Source organism: Triticum aestivum, chromosome 2A (genome assembly GCF_018294505.1).
Source record: "Triticum aestivum cultivar Chinese Spring chromosome 2A, IWGSC CS RefSeq v2.1, whole genome shotgun sequence".
Classification (NCBI taxonomy): Eukaryota; Viridiplantae; Streptophyta; class Magnoliopsida; order Poales; family Poaceae; genus Triticum; species Triticum aestivum.
This window is the reverse complement of record NC_057797.1, coordinates 176,715,980-176,728,954: the sequence shown is the minus strand read 5'-3', so window position 1 is coordinate 176,728,954 and position 12,975 is coordinate 176,715,980. Positions and strand designations below refer to the sequence as shown.

Here is a 12,975-nt window from a genome sequence, read left to right as displayed (position 1 = left end):
AAGGGCCACAAAATTCCCCCCTCTCTCCTCCATATATACAGCCCTTAGGGCATCGTTTAGACTTTGAGTTTTGTTTAGATTAAAGTTCGCCATAGCTGCAACTTCGCGTACTTCGTTTGTGTTCAACGACCAGACAAAGACGTCACAGAACCCCACCTTTGATCAATAAAGCTTTCCTCTTATATTTGCAATATCCAGATTGCAATCTTAGTTTCTTGCTTGTTCTTCGTTTGCCTGCAGAAAACAGACCTTCGTGGTCAGGTTGATCGTGCTCCGGCGTGGTCAATAACCTCTCGAAGTTGGTTTAGCGATTCCTAAGGCGCGACGTTCTTGCACGTTCGTAGTCGAATCGTCAAAGTCGACTTCCTCCAAAACGATAGCCACCATCTCAATGGGACACCTTTGCCTCTATCAAAGTAAGACCATATTCTATCTTCAGGGAGCCACCGTCGCCCCGCCTTCCAAATCAGGATTCAAACTCTAATCGACCTAAAAATCACCTAAAAACATAGCATGAACCCTATCGTGGGGAAGTGCTGAGGTCCACCGCGCCTCCATGGCCCTAAGGCCACCGGAGACGGGTGGACCGACAACGACACGACGGGAGGCGGAGAAACCTAATCGTCTGGGCAGTCGCGAGAGCAGGCGAAGGGTACGCATCACGTTAAATTAGTAGGGTTCTTGATATCCTTGGAAGAAATCAATAAGGATACATGGTAAAATCATATTATGACAAACCACAATCTACACATAAACTTCAAAATAAAAACAAAATAGCGGGTTATACATTCTGTCACATTCAACACGAACAACCTAAGAGATCATGCTGGATCCATCATTTTTACATCATGTAGGCATTTTTACTCATGCGGAGATATATTTGAAGTTGAATTGCTGGCTTTGAAAGAAGGAATTTCCTTGGCACTACAATGCATTAATTTACCCATCAACATCGAAACAGATTGTTTGGAGGCCATCACCATTATAAGAGAAGGAGTTGGAAATAAATCAAAATATGCTTTTATAGTTACAGAGACCATCAATAATATGGAAGACAGAGATTTTTGCATTACTCATTCTCATCGAAACTATAATAGGGTTAGTCACTTCACAACTAATTTTGGTACTAGGTTGCAATGCCGCACGGCAGCTTGGTTAGGCTTTGATCCCAAAAAGGTCCCGAAGATTGTTGAACGGGATGTAAATTGAACTATGGCATGGGAGAAGAGAAGATACCCTCATCATCTCACCTACTTCTCGTCCATTTTACCCCCTCTTTACATCTTGCAAGGCCAAGAAAACACACAGAGCAGCACATGATGTTGATTATGAGACTGCCCGTAATAGGAGTATTATAAGTAGTATTATGCATGCCAATTAAGCAATTTTGATGAGATGACATGAAATTAAATGAAGAAAGAGATGCTTGAGTATCATATTATGATACCGTATTATATTAAATGATGTGCTACTTTGTGTCATGCATGGTAATAAATATAATCTTTTATGATATTAACATATGATACTATGCATTACAGATGTAGTATCATATGCTAGAAACGAGATACTCTTCGTTACAACCAGCCTGAGAGGCGTGACAGCAGCCCGTTGCTTGATTTCCACGGTGGGATTAAATGTTTCTTTTGTAGTACCCATGAAAACGTTGCGCTGGCTGCTATGATTAGACAGCACAAAAATTTGCACAGATGATGGTTGATGAGACATTTTAAGTCCACCCACCAAACCTCCCTTTTCCTTTATTTACTACCCCACTATAGCATACGCAGTCCCTTGATCACTCTCCCAAAAAGTTCTCCCCAACAAAGTCATCCTCGCCATTAAACAAAGCCGCGTAGTACATGAAAAACGCAATGGAAATAAACAACAAAAAACGCAACAAACAAGCAGGCAGAAAACGAGAGAAGAAGGCAAGCAAGGCTGAAGGCTCGGCGACGGCGAGAGAGATCTTTGACCGGCTCCGGTCTCTGTCGCCCCCCTCCCTCCTTCCTCCTCATCTCATCGGCCGTCCGTCGCTGCCGCTGGCGGATTCCCACACGGCCGCCACCGCTGACCGCGTCTACACCAAATCCCCGCGCCGATTTAACCACCCCACCCCACCCCACTCCCCCCGTATCCCCACCCCTATCCCCCTCCCCACACCAGACGCGCACGCCGCCCACCATTTTCTTGATTTGGCCCCTTCCCCTCCCTGCTCTGCTCTGCTCCGCTCTGCGCGCAGATCTCCTCTGGTCGGCTCCGCTGTCTTTTTTCCTGATTCGGGAGCCTCGTGTGTTGGCGGGAGATGGGCAACTGCTGCGCGACGCCGCCGGCGGTGGACGGCGGCGGCGGCGGCGCCGGGAAGCAGCAGAAGGAGCCGAAGCAGAGGAAGGGCAAGAAGCCCAACCCCTTCTCCATCGAGTACAACCGGTCGGCGCCGCCGGGGGCCTCCAGGCTGGTGGTGCTGCGGGACCCCACGGGGACGGGCCGGGACATCGCCGAGCGGTACGAGCTCGGCGGGGAGCTCGGCCGCGGGGAGTTCGGGGTCACCTACCTCTGCACCGACCGCGCCACCCGGGAGGCCCTCGCCTGCAAGTCCATCTCCAAGAAGAAGCTCCGCACCGCGGTGGACGTCGAGGACGTGCGCCGCGAGGTGGAGATCATGCGCCACCTCCCCAAGCACCCCAACATCGTCACCCTCAGGGACACGTACGAGGACGACAATGCCGTGCACCTCGTCATGGAGCTCTGCGAGGGCGGGGAGCTCTTCGACCGGATCGTCGCCCGGGGACACTACACGGAGCGCGCCGCAGCTGTGGTCACCAAGACCATCGTCGAGGTCGTGCAGGTGAGGATAAATAGCCCCTTGATTCCTTCCTCTGCTTTTTGGCTAAGCTTGTCCTCACACTCACGGGATGCGCTCATTCTGTGATGTGATCCGCCGTGGGAATATTTGTTGGCTACATGTCACATGATTCTGCTGTCTAATATGTTCCATTGAATAGGTTATGATCTATCCTGTGAAGCAATTAATTTCTGCATTTGCTGTTGTCATTCGGGCTATTAGCTTATCAAGGACCACATCTTTAGCTTGGTAGCAGTAGTTAGATCGCTCCAACTTCCCTTTTTGTCTGTGTAGTGAATAACGTGTGTGCATTTGTTCACAATATCAGATGTGCCATAAGCATGGAGTGATGCACCGGGACCTCAAACCAGAGAATTTCTTGTTTGCAAACAAGAAAGAAACCGCCGTGCTGAAAGCAATTGATTTTGGCCTGTCTGTTTTTTTCACTCCAGGTACAATCTATATTTGTCGATGATATTGTCAGAGGACAGAGCTGATATAGTAGCCTGTCTTATGCTGTCTATTTTTGCCTTGTATTGTTTGCCTAATGTGCTAATTGTTCGTGATGTGTAGGCGAACGGTTCTCTGAGATTGTTGGAAGTCCTTATTACATGGCTCCAGAGGTGTTGAAGAGAAACTATGGCCAAGAGGTGGATGTTTGGAGTGCAGGAGTGATTCTTTACATCCTTCTTTGTGGCGTCCCTCCATTCTGGGCAGGTCAGTTTTGTACCTGAAAATGGTCAATTGTTTTGGTGGCATCAGTCAACTACATTAAACATTTAGGATACTAAAAGTGGACTGTGTTCTTATGTCCTGTCTGCACAAAGGGGCCATGTCCTTACTTAGTCACCTTCTACGCTGAAGTTTTGTTTTCCTTATTTCGCCTCTGGGGTGATTGGCCTGTGGACTGTGGTTGAGAAAAATATATTTATCTCGTCCTATTGAACGCTCTTTCTGAGTAATATGTTTGTTGCTTCCATTTTATAATGCAGAAACTGAACAAGGTGTTGCTCAAGCAATTATCCGGTCTGTCATTGACTTTAAAAGAGATCCATGGCCTAGGGTCTCAGATAATGCAAAAGACCTTGTAAGGGGAATGCTTAACCCAGATCCAAGGAGGCGTTTGACAGCTCAGCAAGTGCTTGGTAATAATCAAATTTCCACAAGTTAACTGTACTGTATTGCATTCCTCTGTTCTTCTTAAATGGATACAGAATTACATACATTGTGTAAATTTCAGAAGATTTCCGCCCTAAGATCATTTAATTGCATTGCTTGTGTCTCATGTTCATAATTTGTATTTTCTTCCAGATCATCCCTGGTTGCAGAATATTAAGAAGGCTCCAAATGTCAATCTGGGTGAGACAGTTAAGGCCAGACTTCAACAGTTCTCTGTGATGAACAAGTTCAAGAAGCATGCACTTAGGGTATACCTCAGTCTGACTTGAACCAATCCTCTTTCACGTTAGACTTGCTTTCTAGAAATTTCCTTACATATTTGTATTTATTACAGGTCATAGCTGAGCATCTTTCGGTAGAAGAGGTGGCCGGCATAAAGGATATGTTTGAAAAGATGGACCTTAACAAAGATAGTATGATTAATTTTGATGAACTGAAGCTTGGACTGAATAAACTTGGCCACCAAATGCCTGATGCAGATGTCCAAATACTAATGGATGCTGTGAGTACTCATTATTTTTCTTTATTCTGAGAAACTTTTGCAACTCTTTGTTATTAGACTTGTAAGGTAACTCACCCCTCTTAAATTTCAAATGAGGAACTTGTAAGGCAGTATAGCAAATGTTCTTTTAAGTTTTTCTTTCCTGAACTTGAAATGATCATTTAGCATTAGATGGGCACACTTTCTACATATTACTATGTGTTGAAAGCGAGGGGTGTTTTTATTATATATTTACCATATGTGAATGTTATGCCAGGCTGACGCTGATGGAAATGGGTGCTTAGACTATGGAGAATTTGTTACTCTGTCTGTTCACCTGAAAAAGATCGGCAATGACGAACATCTGCACAAGGCATTTGGATACTTTGATCGGAACAAGAGTGGATATATTGAAATTGATGAACTCCGGGAGTCATTAGCTGATGATCTGGGACCAAATCATGAAGAGGTTATCAATGCCATCATCCGTGATGTGGACACTGATAAGGTAACTCACCAACTGGTTGGCAAAGCATGCTAGTTTTGTTTCTCATCCTTTTGATTGCTATCATTTGACTCTTGACTGAAATGATGAACATTGTGATTCATGAATTGTAGGATGGCAAGATAAGCTTTGATGAGTTTGTGGCAATGATGAAGGCCGGAACCGACTGGAGGAAAGCCTCGAGACAATATTCGAGAGAACGGTTCACTAGCCTCAGCTTGAAGCTGCAGAAGGACGGATCGTTGCAGATAACAAGTACCCAATAGTAGATGATACCGCAATAGGCAAGTTGTGAATTCCAGATGAAAACCAACCTTGTGTAGCTTCCTGGTTTTGTTGACAAGTATTTCTTTTGTTCATCTGGGTATTCTGTTGCGCTCTAATTTCCGCTTGGTATCCTGATGAAGCATTAGTTGATTGTTGAAGATTTATTTTGTACGTAGATTGTGTGATCCAGACCATCACAAAAAGTACTACGCCTTTGATGAAAGGTAGTGTACAAGAGAAAGAGGAAAAAGTTTGTGGATGTATGCATTTCCTCTCTTCTGTTGACCATAATGTTTTGTTCATCTGTTTGGTTGATAGTATATTCTGAAGCTGAAAGGGTGAAAGTAAAATTGACAGCTTAATTCCTAATAAAATCACGTACTCCCTCCGTTCCAAAATAAGTGCCGTGGCACAGACAATTTTGAACTAAAACCATGACACTTACTTCCTCCGTAAAAAAATATAAGAGCATTTAGATCACTACTGATCTAAACGCTTTTATATTTCTTTACAGAGGAAGTATTTTGTAACATGCGACATATGCAAAATGTGTCTATATATATTACTCTCTGTAAGTATTGGGAGGGTGTATTATTTTGCAAGTATCATTGTAGAGGATCTATGCAGAGATTCATCAATCACCAAAGCTTGACAACATAATCTATAACTATGTTATGATAGCTGAGCACGCTGGGTTTACTTTTCGAGTGCCCAGAGCCTGTTCCAGTCTGTTAGCCAGAAATGGTCCGTGCATGTGATGAACGGAACTGGTAGATTTGAACACCTAAAGTTGGACTTGATAGCCGGTCAAGAATCTATGGCATTTGCACAGGCACGGAGCAAAGGATGACTCATTAAGCATTGCCAGAAAAATGGTTGGATCTGGTCGGCAAGTTGCAGTCTCGTTGGTTGGCACGGGTATTTCATACTGCATTTGCGACCGAAAGGGAGCTGCCGTCCTCTGGCAGACACCTCAACAGCAGCCAGCAGGTCCGGGGGCATTGGATGTTTGGACCAGTTCGAGTTGCCTTTGACCTGCGTGTCCTCGGCTGATGTCGCACGGGGCCTTTCGTTCGCCTGGTCTCTCTTTGTCTACGTTGCACCCCGCGTGATCTTCTTATCTGGTCAGCATCTGCTGCTGCTGCTGGTATGTGTGAACGCAGAACGCGTCATGGACCCGGCGACACTTGCGTCAATAAATGATAGTATCTGAAAGGTTAGTCTCAAGTGATCAGTGGGCAACGATGATGTCGGTGATGCAGCCAATGGGAGTAAGTTCGTCGGTCTTGCAATTTCAAGCTGAAGCGTTGTTGGTTCTTGTCTCCTTGATGACGAGATGTCACCTTTCAAGCCAAGTTGCGCTAGAAATCACCCGGGATTCAGGGAACTGGTATTTTCTAGCGACAGCCTACCTCAAACGCTGTAGCAGATGCACCTGAGATGCTATTGATACCTATACCCCTCAGCAACCAGAAGGTGCACCTGAGATGCTATTGATACTTTATGTTGAAAATCGGCTCAAGATTTTATACACGCAAGCACGCATGTACGCACACCCTACCCCATAAGTATATCCGAAAGAATAAAACGGCACATCACCAATGCCATGTCTAGGACTTGAACCAGGGCGAAGACCGGCCTATGGTAAGTAGAGCTATAGGGCTATAGCTGCAGGTCTAGTAATGATCACCCTTGTAATTTCTTCTTAGGAAGTACCAAAAGAATCATCAAAGTGCATCATTTAAGGTACATAGCCCTAGGCATAATCCGATGCTAGCTCCGCCTCTGATTTGAACCCAGATGGGCCGGTTCCACCACATGAAACCTAACCATCTGAGTTACGTTCAGTTAGCAAAATAAACCGACTCTTTCCTCAACAAATCACGTTGACGAAGTGGGGATATCTAACAAGCATCATCTTTTCTTTTTGCCAAAGGGCCCGAGGCCACACATTAAGTAGCGCAAACACTTACAAAAATACTTTTACATGAGTTGAAAAACGCATCTAAATTGTTAGGGGTCGCCGAAGTCTTCTTCTCCCTACATCAATCGATAGCGCGCCATGTTGCCATTTCCGAGCCTCCGTCTCAGTGGAGCAAACTTGTTGAAACCTAAGAGCTTGTAGAAGCAGTGTCAATTTTTTTTGTGCTTTGTATATTCCTTTCTTCATTTTTTGTCACTATAATAAACTTTCGATCTGTATCATTCTTTGTTGTAGGTTGTTAAGCATCAAACAGAGCATATTTGTAGTTCAACAAGTGGAAAAGTGACTAGCATGACAAGTCAAACTTGGGTGGCTGACAAGGCAGCAGCTATGCTTAAGAAAGATCCAACCATTTGTGTTGTGAAGATACTTAAAGAGTTATAGGATGAACATCATGTCACATTTGATTATCACATAGTGTGGAAAGGCAAACAAAAGGCGACGATCATCTTGTACGGGAGTTGGGAAGAAAATTTCAGGATGTTGTACAACTACAAGGCCGAGATAGAATTGAGGTCTCCAGGCAGTATTGTTGTAGCGACCCGACCTCAGACGGTCAAGTCTCTGTGCTTAAGTGTCATCTCTGGATCGGTATGCTGACACACACAATACTCAAGAATTTATAACAGAGGTAAATCACATGTATAAAATAACGTAAATATTATTATCTCAATCCAAATAGCGGAAGTAACGACAAGCTTGTGGATTCCCATCAGCACCAACGGCAAAGTTGAATGTATAAATCATAACCCTAACGTATCACTTACTCGTCGTAAGAATCCTGTAACATGAGACGTTGCAGCCACAAATGGTCAGTACATTGAATGTACTAGCAAATTCACATCATAGAGCAATGCTGAATAATAGCTATCACTACATGCATATCTGGCTGGTGGAGGCTCTATGGTTATCATGTCTTTGCGAAAAACCAATTTTTCCCTACTGCAAAGAAATATATTTTATTTAACTACACAGTTTTGTTGAAAATATTGAGAAGGTTTCTTCAACTCAATCCCAATTAAAAGTTAACATCCCCACAAATTAATTTAGTAGAGTGATGAGATCAATATGATAATCCAAGAACCAGATACTCAAGATGTCCATAACCGGGAACACGGCTAATCATGATTAGTTTGTACACTCTGCAGAGGTTTGCGCACTTTTCCCACAAGACTCGATCTCCTCCGTTGGATTTCTCGCACTACATGGTGTTTGAGAAACGGATGACCGAGACACAGTCTTTCAGAAGCACTACCTCTTTACTGTGGGTGGACAGTTACACCTACTTTCCCCTACATCTGCTAGCCCACCACAGAAAGAGGTCATGCAACATACTCAACTATGCTAGAGCCCATAATAGCTTGTGGCTGCACACGGAAGTTTCTAGCATGAATAATCTTATGATCCCTTTGAGCCTGGGTGGCGGACCGTAGGATGATCACACGAGTACTCCGGGATATCCTAGGACAACACTGGATTTTCCAGGTGTCCACAAGCAATCCACCCAGATGTGTATTAAAGTTGTCACCTTAAGTTAACCATTAATAATAACTCTCACATCTGTCATGAATCACTCAAACCAAACCACGTCTATGAGAATAGCATAGCAGTATAAGCATAATGTAGTAACTCCCAGGGGTTGAATGCAGGACAATAGGTTCCTACCTCATCAACTACTTCCCAATACCCACATGTTATCAATTCCTAACCATGCGATATTCGAGGGTTGAAACTAATGCATAAAAACTGGGTATGAAAGGGACATGATCAAAGTGTGAACTTGCCTTGTACAGTTGACGAAGATGATTTGCACTCATAACTCCTAATAGTTCTACTCGTCACACTCTGTTCAATCTATTGTGAGCAAGCAATAGTAACCGTACATAAACAATCACTCGGGAAGAACGAAGAAGACAGTTCGGAAAACATCAAAACCAACAAATAACTCTTGCAACATAAAACTATTTCTAACAGTACCAAAATTATGTGAATTTGGCCTTATCAAAAAGTTTAAGTCAAGAGCTTCGATTTGCAAAAAGAACTAAATCGGAGTTATAAAACTCAAGTTATGATCAAAAGAAGTTTGAATATGAATCTGAATAAATTTTGAAATTTGAAAATTTCAAAAAGTTGATGCGACAAGTTCATTGGATAGGTGAAAATAAGAAAAAACTATAGGCGCTGGTTTCATCTAATTTGGATGAACGAATAAAAAATTATGCTATTTGAAAAATCAGGGCCAAGCGGTTTTACGAAAAAAATAGATAGGGCTAAAAAAAATCTAGGTCTAATGTATAAATACATAGACTAATTGATAATCTAATTATTCTATCGTACTAGTCTAGAAATAATAAACTACGAAAATATAAAAAGAAAAAAATGAAGAAAGATATCTTTATAAGGCAGAAGTACCGTCGAAGAGAAGAAAAAATATATTTTTTATAAATCTAGTCAAACCAAAATATTGATTTAACTCGAATCGGATGATTTTTGGAGGCTCAATGGGTTTATATTTATATGTGAAAAAGAGGTTTAGGGGTGAAAGGCTAAATGTGGGACTAAACATATATGTATGTAGATGAAATTTGAAAAAATCATGGGCTAAAAGTTAGGCCCGGCCGCCCGTGCTGTAGTTGTTTCTTTAAAACAAAATTTGGTCAAATAAAAAAAGGCTGGCTGGGCCTGGCCCATGTAGGAGAGAAGAGAAACAATAAAATGATGGGGCGCCCGTTGCTACTATGCTGAGCACGTGGGTGACAGTTAGTTCTAGGTGCACACGCAGTTTTTTTAATAGAAACAGAAAAGGAAAAACAGAATAACGAAAATAAAAGTAAAATTATATATAGGCATATTATACATGGAAATTTTCAGAAAAATATTTTCTACGACATGAACATTTTTCTAACATCAAATAAAATCCTTAATAATTTAAATGAAGCAAAGAGTGTTACTGATGTAATAAAACCCAGTAAAAATTATTTTAAAAATAGCAAAATGATTTCAAATTTATTTTTCTCCAACTTTCTATTGTAGGGAATCATTTTACACTATTTTCCATATATTTTATTTTTGGAGAAAATAATTTTAATTAAAACAAATAACCCCAAATTGAAAATAATTCTAATGGGATTTTGAATTTAATTCTTTTAAAACTTCCAACTCATATTTCATATATTTTGATGAAGTCATTTTATCTTCTCTCATGAAAATCATTGAGTTGCTTAAAGTTTCTGAATTTGAAATATTTTCAAATGAAATTCAAATCTTTTCAACAACCCTTTTCATTTATTTAAATGGAAGAAGTCATGTCATCTTCTCTCTAGGGTTTTGTGATGAAATAAATTTGAATTCTTGGGGATCAGAAAGCAAAGTGAAAGTTTTGGGAAAGTCATTTTATTTCCTCTCATTTAACTTTCAAAGAGTTACTCAATTTCACGCAAGCAACCACACCACAATCAAACAAAACTATCTATGTAATATAACATTCCAAAATTTAGAATTTTGGGATGTTACAATTGTATAGATTGGTACAACCACAGTTGAAGGTGAAGTACATTTTCAGCATTCTATTTATTGCTTTCAAGCCTTGCATAGATGGGTTTCTGAATGGATGTAGGCCATTTATTATATATCCAACTCACTTAAATGGCAAATGAAATGGTCAGCTAGCTGTAGTCACTGCTTTGGGTGGTCACAATTGGATGTTTCCGATGTCGTATGGCTTTATTGAGTATGAAAATGGAGATAGTTGGGCTTCATGAATCAATTGAAGAAGCCAATAGGGGAGCCTCCAGTATTTGTTGTTTGTACCGATGCTTGCAAGGGTCTTGAAAATTCTGTTAAAAAGGTTTTCCCTCAAGATGAACAATGTGAGTTCTTTAGGCATATGTGGCGTGGCATAATTTTTAGAAACATTTTCATGGTGATGTGTTTGGACGGTTGTGGTCTGCTGCTAGGGTACATAGGGCAAAAGAATATCAACTTCACATGGCGAAGATATTTGATGCGTCTGAGAAAGTATATTTACCTTAGGGATTACCATAATTTGTTATGGATGAGGTGCATTTTCAACCTTGAAATCAAGTGTGACTACATATATAACAATCTTGTCGGGTGCTTTAATGCTTGGGCATGAGATATCAAGGACTTGCCGATTGTTTAGCTAGCCGATAAGATTAGAGAGATGATTATGGACCTATTTAGACAGAGGAGAATGATTGGAAAGAAAATTCTAGGGACAATACTGCCATTTTTCATACACCAATTAAATGGAAAGACTCGGGGACTAGGACATCTCAAGGCTAAAGCATTAGGTGATTGGAGTGGAGATGAGAAATGTTAACAAAAGGGACGAAAGATATGTCGTCAAAACACTCACACATGAGTGTACATGTCTGCAATGGAAGCACACAGGCAAGCCTTGTGACCATGCACTAGCCTTCATAAATGTTTTGCAAGCTCGCAACTTTGTTAACATGGGGGATTATGTACATGAGTACTACTTAGTGAGCAGATTGAGGGTATCATATGAAGCTGTAATTGAGCCCGTTACGGACAATAATCAGTGGCCACATATGGATACAGGCTTTGTGTTGCGTCCACCAATTCCAAAAGGCAAGAAAAAGGTGCTAGAAGAACAAGAAAACAGAAGATGAAGATTTGGTGGGAAGGTGGATCAAGAAAGGGATCCTTGAACAAATGCAAAAAATGCGAGGAGGTAGGACATAGAGAAATTGTCTGTCCTCAAAAAGGAACAAAGAAAAGGTACAAACTAATACGTGTTGTTGTTTTCTAGGTATAATACCATGGTTTTTTTTACATGAGAATAGTTCTAGTTGCTCCTTTTTATAGGAAAAGTAGGGGGAAGAATCCATCTTCATAGTTTGATGTTACAGTTAGCAATGCAGTTCCATCTACACCAACCAAGAGCAACAATACTGCCACTTGTAGTAGTCCTGCAGCTGTCACAAGAAGCTTGATGACCCACAAGTATAGCGGATCAATCATAGTCCTTTTGATAAGTAAGAGTGTAGAACCCAACAAGGAGTAGAAGAAAATGACAAGCGGTTTTTAGCAAGGTATTCTCTGCAAGTGTTGTAAGTAGTAATGACAGATAATTTTGTAACAAGGTAATCCATAACAAGTAGCAAGTAACAATAGTAACAAAGGTGCAACAAGGTAGCTCAATCCTTTTTGTAGCAAAGGACAAGCCAAAAGTAGTTCTTATAATAATCAAAGCATTCTCAAGGACATGGGGTTCTCGTCTAGTCATGTTCATCATGTTTAGTTGATTCACGTTCACTACTTTGATAATTTGATATGTGGGTGGACAGGTGCTAGGGTGTTGTTCTTACTTGAACAAGCAACCCACTTATGATTACCCCTCTCGCAAGCATCCACAACTACGAAAGAAGAATTAGGATAATCTAACCATAGCATGAAACATATGGATCCAAATCAGCCCCTTACGAAATAACGCACAAACTAGGGTTTAAGCTTATGTCACTCTCGCAACCCATCATCTACTTATTACTCCCGAATGCCTTTCCTAGGCCCAAGTATGATGAACTGTCATGTAGTCGACGTTCACACGACATCATTAGGGGAAGAACAACATACATATCATCAAAATGTTGAATGAATACCAACTTCACATGATTACTTATAACAAGACTTCTCCCATGTCCTCAAGAACAAACTGAACTACTCACAAATCA

The 12,975-nt window shown here is 41.4% G+C and overlaps 1 protein-coding gene across 1 annotated transcript; it reads left to right on the top strand.

Annotated features, from left to right (window-relative positions):
- Window positions 1–1,959: 1,959 nt before the first annotated feature.
- On the top strand, window positions 1,960–5,541 carry LOC123188211 (calcium-dependent protein kinase 20). Its single transcript, XM_044600248.1, has 8 exons — window positions 1,960–2,845; window positions 3,171–3,294; window positions 3,416–3,559; window positions 3,835–3,987; window positions 4,154–4,269; window positions 4,356–4,523; window positions 4,780–5,010; window positions 5,121–5,541. The coding sequence occupies exons 1-8, from the start codon at window positions 2,303–2,305 to the stop codon at window positions 5,271–5,273; spliced, it is 1,632 nt and encodes a 543-aa protein (XP_044456183.1). The 5' UTR covers window positions 1,960–2,302; the 3' UTR covers window positions 5,274–5,541.
- The last annotated feature ends 7,434 nt before the right edge of the window (window positions 5,542–12,975 follow it).